The sequence below is a fragment of the Nuphar pumila genome, chromosome 17, assembly GCF_984573655.1.
Source record: "Nuphar pumila chromosome 17, dmNupPumi1.hap1.1, whole genome shotgun sequence".
NCBI lineage: Eukaryota > Viridiplantae > Streptophyta > Magnoliopsida > Nymphaeales > Nymphaeaceae > Nuphar > Nuphar pumila.
The window spans coordinates 11,109,966-11,117,014 of NC_143265.1; the positions used below are offsets into that span (position 1 = coordinate 11,109,966).

General features: G+C 41.6%; 1 protein-coding gene across 1 annotated transcript; it reads right to left on the reverse strand.

Moving 5' to 3' along the window:
* Positions 1–202: 202 nt before the first annotated feature.
* On the reverse strand, positions 203–3,463 carry LOC149811624 (probably inactive leucine-rich repeat receptor-like protein kinase At3g28040). Its single transcript, XM_089993860.1, has 2 exons — positions 1,822–3,463; positions 203–1,729 (listed from the first exon to the last, which is right to left on the reverse strand). The coding sequence occupies exons 1-2, from the start codon at positions 3,354–3,356 to the stop codon at positions 256–258; spliced, it is 3,009 nt and encodes a 1,002-aa protein (XP_089849986.1). The 5' UTR covers positions 3,357–3,463; the 3' UTR covers positions 203–255.
* Positions 3,464–7,049: the final 3,586 nt, after the last annotated feature.

A 7,049-nucleotide genomic window follows, 5' to 3' on the forward strand; every position in this document is an offset into this window, starting at 1 on the left:
GATCAACCTTCCAGGCGATGGTTCATCAGATAGATAAATAACTGGAGAAGTATTCTTGATATCTGATTGTCTCTAGGAAAAGGAGAACAATGAAAGAGAAAGCATTATGGAGCACATACCTAAAGCAAAGGGAGAAAAAGAACAACTGATATGGAGATTAAACACATGGCATTAACATTAGGATGAAGATGAGAAAAGCCAGATAATAAAACAAAGGTTTCAGTGATACTGAAGATCATGGTCATTCTGGGTGTCTCAGAAAATCTCTATTCTATCTGGAACTGGGGTTTTGATAACCTGCAATATCTGCACCACTTCAGCCATTGAAGGTCTGCTTGAAGGTATTTGAGATGTGCACACCAAGCCCAACTTCAACACTGGCAAAACTTCCTCCTCTGGCCAATCCGGCATGCTTGGATCAACACACTCTAGTGCATTTCCTCGTTCAATCAAACTCCTGACATAATCACACAAGATCACAACATCATCTTCCCCATATTCTACCGGCCTTCGCCCTGTAACAAGCTCGAGTACGAGCACTCCATATCCATAAATATCACATTTCTCGTTAATCCTTAAGCTCTGGCATGCTAATTCAGGTGCAACATAGCCAAGTGCACTCTGAAACCTGCTGCTTAATATGTGTTGATCAAGCTTCGGAAGAAGCCTTGCTAGACCAAAGTCTGATATTTTTGGGTTGAGGTTCTCATCAAGCAGTATATTGCTTGGTTTGATGTTGTAGTGTATAATTGGTGTCCTATATGATTGGTGAAGATGAGCTAGGCCTTTTGCTGTCCCAAGAGCAACCTTAAAGCGCTGCACCCATGAAAGCAGAGGCAAACCACCTGCAGAATTCTCATGAAGTCTTTCATGCAAACTTCCATTAATAGCATACTCAGAGATCAAGAGCTGCAGTTGAGGAGACCAGTAGTACCCTTTGAGACTAATCAAATTTGGGTGCCTCACCTTCCTCAGAATCTGAACCTCTCTGTCAAAATCATCTTGACACTGTACAATGTTCGATGTTACGAGTTTTTTTATGGCTACATCACTTCCTTCTGTGATAGAAGCTCTGTAAACTGTTCCAAAGACACCTTTTCCTATCTCAGAGGCTTTGTTCAACAGGGAGTGAGCATTGTTCACCCAATCCTCTGAGCCTGAATCTGCGGCAGAGCTGAACAGAACTAGCTTGCCCATGGCTGGGCTACACTTGGGGGTGCTTGAACAGAGACCTTCTGATGCAGGCTGCATTAACTCTATACTTTTCCGAAACTTGATGTTCAGTAAGGTCACCATCACAACACCCAAAACTATAACCACAGCAGCACATATTGCAATAATGGCTGAAACAGTGAGGAACCTTCTATGCTTAAATTTCTGAGAACTGAGCCCTGAGACTGTGTTACCATTTCCATTGTTGTAGTCTCCTGGGTTTAGAGCTAAGGGCTTGGGGATATTCATTTGACATTTCTGTGACAATTTTGGTGAACATAGGCCAAGATTTCCTTCTAATGCACTCTGATCTAAGTTTGGAAATATGCCCCGCTTTGGGAGTTTCCCTGTCAGCTTGTTATGAGAAAGATTCACTACCAACAGATTGTTCAAACTTCCAAGTTGCTCTGGAATTTCTCCACTCAGATTGTTGAAGGCTAAATTTAGTATCAAAAGTTTTCTTACCTTTGATAATTCCATGGGAATTGGCCCATCTAAGCTGTTGTGTGATAGACTCCTGTAAGAACAAAAGTTTACACTAAGTTCAGTCTCATTTTCCTACTTTCTAAAGAACACAAAGGTGAAAAGCAAACATTGAGTAAAACTTACAGATAAGTCAGGGATGAACAGTTGCCAATCTCCTTTGGGATCGGGTTGGTTAAAGAATTTCCATCCAATTGAAGGAATGTTAGAGCGGTAGCATCAAACAGCTCCTTCGGAATAGAGCCGTGTGTTCCGGTGTAACTCAGATCCAATTGTGAAAGAGACTTCAAATCTCCAAACTCTGGAGGCAACCTCGATTGCAAATTGTTCCATGACAGGTTCAAGTACTTCATGTTGACACAGAAACTCATCTCCAGAGGTATTTCACCCGTTAGGTTGTTGTTGGACAGGTCGAGTGTGCGAAGAGACTCGAACAGCTGAGTCGACCCAGACGGTATCAAACCAGAAAGGTCATTGGATGACAGGTCGATTTTCTCTAGCCCAAGCTCAAACAGACCTGGAGGGACGTTTCCACTGAAATCATTGTCCCTCAAGCTCAGCTCTGAAAGCTTGGTGCATTCTGTGATCCTCTCAGGGATCTCGCCGGAGAACCTGTTCTCAGAAAGACCCAAATGCTGCAATAATTTCAAGTTACCCAGTGAAGAAGGCAGGCTTCCATTCATATAATTGCCTGAAAAATCCAAGTACTGAAGATTGCTAAGGCTGGCTGCCCATGTTGGGATGTTACCATTTAGCTTGTTCCTTGATAAATCAATGTAAGACAGAGAACTAAGCCTTTGGAACAAATTGGGTATCTCACCAGTGAAAAGATTACTGCTAAGATCCATATGAACCAAATGAATACACAACCCAACATCAAATGGCAATGGTCCTGAGAACTGATTCTTCTGCAAATAGAGCTCCTTAAGATTATGCAAACCCGACAGGCCGACAGGAACAGGGCCAACAAAACCATTGCTAGAAAGATCAAGCAACCTCAAACGCCTCATCATCCAAATTCCATCAACAAAATCAGGGGAACCAGAAAGACGGTTCCCCGAAACGTTTAGACCGCCCAAAACCACACATTTCTTAAGTGTCTTCGGTAACTCCCCCGCGAAAAGATTACCCCCCACCGAGATGAATCGAATCGTCGTGCAATTATCGAAGAGATGATCAGGGAATGGCCCTGACAGCAGATTCTCGGAAAAATCCAGCACTCTGATCGACTTCATCGCCCCGTAACCAACCGGAATTGTGCCGGTAAAGCCATTAAAACTCAAATTGAGGCTCCTAAGGCTACCTATCCGAGCGAACTCCGGGCTGAGATTCCCGGAGAAATTGTTCCTGGAAAGAGATAAGACCTGCAAATTCTGCAATTTTTCGAGCCCTCTTCCTATCTTCCCCGACAAACCGAGCCCATCGAGCGCAATTTGGGAGACGAGCCCGTTGACGGCGTCGCATTTTACGAACTTCCAGGAACATGGGGTGTCGTCGTCCTCATTCCAGGAGCTGAGGGTGGAGTTGGGGTCGTGAATTCCCGATTTGAAGACAATGAGGCCGAGCACATCGTCGTTGAGTTGCACAGAAACGTCTGTTCCTCTGCATACAGAGACAGAGAGAAAGATGCCGAGCAGAAGGCAAGAGAGAACACTCTTCATCTTCTTCTCTTGCCCTTTACGAGCTCTCTGTTGCTGCCATTAGAGAGCAGAAAAGAAAGAGAGAGAGAGAGAGAGAGAGAGAGAGAGTTTGGCAGAGACTCCACCGGTTGCCAATTGACCGTTGTAGCGACTCAAATGTTTTTTTCCACTTTTTCCTGGATTTTTTTTTACCATTTGCAGTTTTTTTGGCGCGAAATAGTAAAAGGAGAGAGAGAGAGAGAGAGAGAGAGAGAGTGTGTTGGGGTGGGGGGTGGGGTTTCGTGATAATTCAAAAATTCCTTGTTTTCAAATCTTGAAAATTGTGTAAGATTCCAAAATTCCTGTTTTTATTTTTTAATCTCGAACATTGCGGAATAGCTTAGGAATGTCGTGTTAGATGTGCAATAGGTTTAGACTTGTTTTAGTTGGTTTTGGTAAGCCAGTACCAAATTGGACCCGTGGTCGCAAATGCTGGTGATAAACTGAAAATATTGTGATTTTTATCATGATATTTGATGTAATTATGAACAAGTCTTGATATTCTCAAAACTTTGCTTATTTGAAAAGGTCATGAGCTTATCATGATATTAACATTTTTCAAATCTATATGTTTACATGTTTTCTCAAATATGTTTTTCAATTTTATTTTATATATGCCAATATTTTTCTTGAAGAGAATTTTCATAATTTATCATCAGAGTTTTGCCTCGTGGAAAAAATACTCATCGAGATTTGTGTCAAAGTGAAAACATATCCACAAAGTGACCCTGTCCGATAATAACCAAAATGAAATCATATCCACAAAGTGACAAATATCACTTTTTTTTAACGTAACATTTTGCACATTATTTAAAGTGAAACATTACTTTAAATTAATTGATGTTATTTTCACTTTATTTTGGAAGTAATTTTTATCGATATTTTGCCAAATAATCACTAGAAAATAAAAACGTTCAATTTCTCAAGAAAAATTACTGCCGTTATTTTACCGTTTAGCCTAAGCCTATCTTTCTATGGTAAGGCCATTTTTCATTTTGGTTGGTATTGGTAACTTGGTTTCAGTGTAGGACAAGAGGACCAGAGAGTAGGCACGTAGGTGAGGTCGCTTTTGACATTAAATGTGGACCAGTCTGGGCTTGTTATATCTGCGGAACACCGTGGTACAATCTGATACGGTATGTTGTCAGTATCGTTATCGATATCGGCCATGAATTCGTTGGGACACCCAATCAGCTGTATCGGCCCAAAAATAAAAATAAATTTATGTGCCAATCATAACGTGTTAAAACTATTGAAATAATTTTAAAATAATATTAAAACTATATTTTAATTATTTTTTACATTTATTAAAAAAAACGATTCGGGGCTGAAGCGTATCGAATTTATGCCGATACGATTCGTATCGGCCGATACGCACCGATACTGATAACATTCCATGCCAACTTCACTGCTAACACGGAAGGAATTGAGGAAAGAAAGATCGTACTTCGTAGGCTTTACCGCCCCCGAGAGACCGAAGGCTATTTTAGTCATTACGTATTTCGTTCTGACGTGTCTTTTTGACTAGATTTGAATGGGGGCCAGAGTGACCTCCTTGTCGTCTTCCTATTTGGCCGCAAATGTGCTGACGTGTACATCGGGTGGGGGCAGAGGCTGTCGACCGATCCGTGAATGACGGACCACCAAAATAAGGGTACCGAGAAAACAAATTCAAGCTTCTCACGAGACGGAAATAGCCTTTGACTTTGTAATTAATTAAAACACCCTCTCTCGCTACTCCACCCTTTCAAAGAGCAGGGATCCAGAGAAATGCTGAGTGCCATACTATTGGACACTATGATTGCACAACTATTTGTGCATTAAGCACCTGATCACCCTCCATCTCGGCCAAGGTGTCACGGATGTTGCCCTTCACATGTTCCAAAATTGCACAAGCATTGCTATGCACTAGGGGTGTCAAACGGTAGGGTTTGGTTGGGATTCAGGTGATGCTGATATCGGGTGTGGATCTGAGCTCAATCCGACCTACCATAAGAGAAAACACACTTGGATCCTATAAAGATTACATGAACTAGACCCAAACTATGCCCGATAAATATATTTTTTTATCTTTTTTACATTGAAAATTTGTGGATCTTGGTCGGAACTCGAGTTGAGCCCGGGTCTGGTATCAAATTTCACAAACCATACCCAGATATATATATCAATAGAACCCTCAGGGTCCAACCTGAATTCTATTTGAACCCACCAGGTTTGGTACGGGTCGGGTTTGGGTCAAACTCAACCCATTGACACCCCAACCATACACCCTCTCTCTCTCTCAAGGAGCACGACTTGTATCTATATAGAATCCATGTAGTGAAAGTGAAACTGTGAAAATGTGGACCTTTCCTGTTGCAAAGCAAGTGAAGCTCTTGTGGGCCTGTGGCCATACTGGACCCCTAATAGGTCACTTTGATGGAATTAAATTTTTTTTAAAGGTTTTTGCCTGTGCTGAGGACAAGATTTATGTATTGTCACTTCAACTGGACATACTGGCTAGATTTGAGCAGATGGGTCACATGATTTTTTAGCACTTCTAGGATTTTTCCTCAAAAAACAAGAGAGAGAGAGAGAGAGAGAGCTTTGGTGAATGGTAAATAGAAAATTCCAATGTGTAGTGTGGTAACAATTACATGCTACAATGAGAGTTTGAACCAGGAATCATTGGGTTTTAGTTATTGAACTTTCACTAGTGGATAACCGAGCCACTCTTATCCAGATGTTCATGTATGGACTGCTGATATAGGGAAACGATATGTATGGCGAGACTGACACTGTGCACAGAAATATAACTTGGGATCCAAGGATAAGCCCACATCTTTTGATGTTAAACATGGGTGATCCACTGTAAGTTTGTTCGTTGCACCTTTATTAAAGTATAAGAGAGAGAGAGAGAGAGCCGAAAAGCGATCAACCTTACTTAAAAGTGAAACTCAACAAAGCTTTGAGACCCACAAGCACAAACACAACAGCATAACATGAGAACACCAATAACACAAAACAGAACACTCATAGAGGACCACAAACATCTATATGAGGATCGGTTTGTGGCAGAGGCAGGTCTTTGAGATATATGCGTAAGATAGCATACACATCAGCCAAGACCCTATGGGTCAAACAGTTAAGGTTGAATAGGACATCCCGAAAAATAACATCATTTCTGACCATCCATATGAACCACCACACTGTAAACAACCAAACTCTCCAAATAGTCCTCCACTTCTTATGTCCATTTTGTCTGAGAGAGAGAGAAACTTATTATGTCCATTTTTTTTATTTATAACTCAAAGAAACTACGCCAGTACAAAAACCTGATCACGCTGGCTCAGCCTACCATATCTATATCTATGGCCGATGTGCCGGGGGCGTAAAACTCCAAGGCTAGGACCCCTTCTCCCGGGGCCTATGCTAGGCATCCACTTGCACAGAGGGGTGGCACACATGGGAATCGAACCTTGACTGCCCGACTAACGACCAAGGCCTCACCCTACTACGCCAACCCCCCTTGGGGCTATTATGTTCATTTTGTTACATGTAAATTTGAAACGCCTTGTGTATAAGTTCTACTCAAATAATTGTCTGATTCTATCCTTCAACTTTCTCTCCACTACTGCTTTACTTTTGTAGATGATCCATCTATAATAACTAACCTATTTGAACTGCATGCGTTTC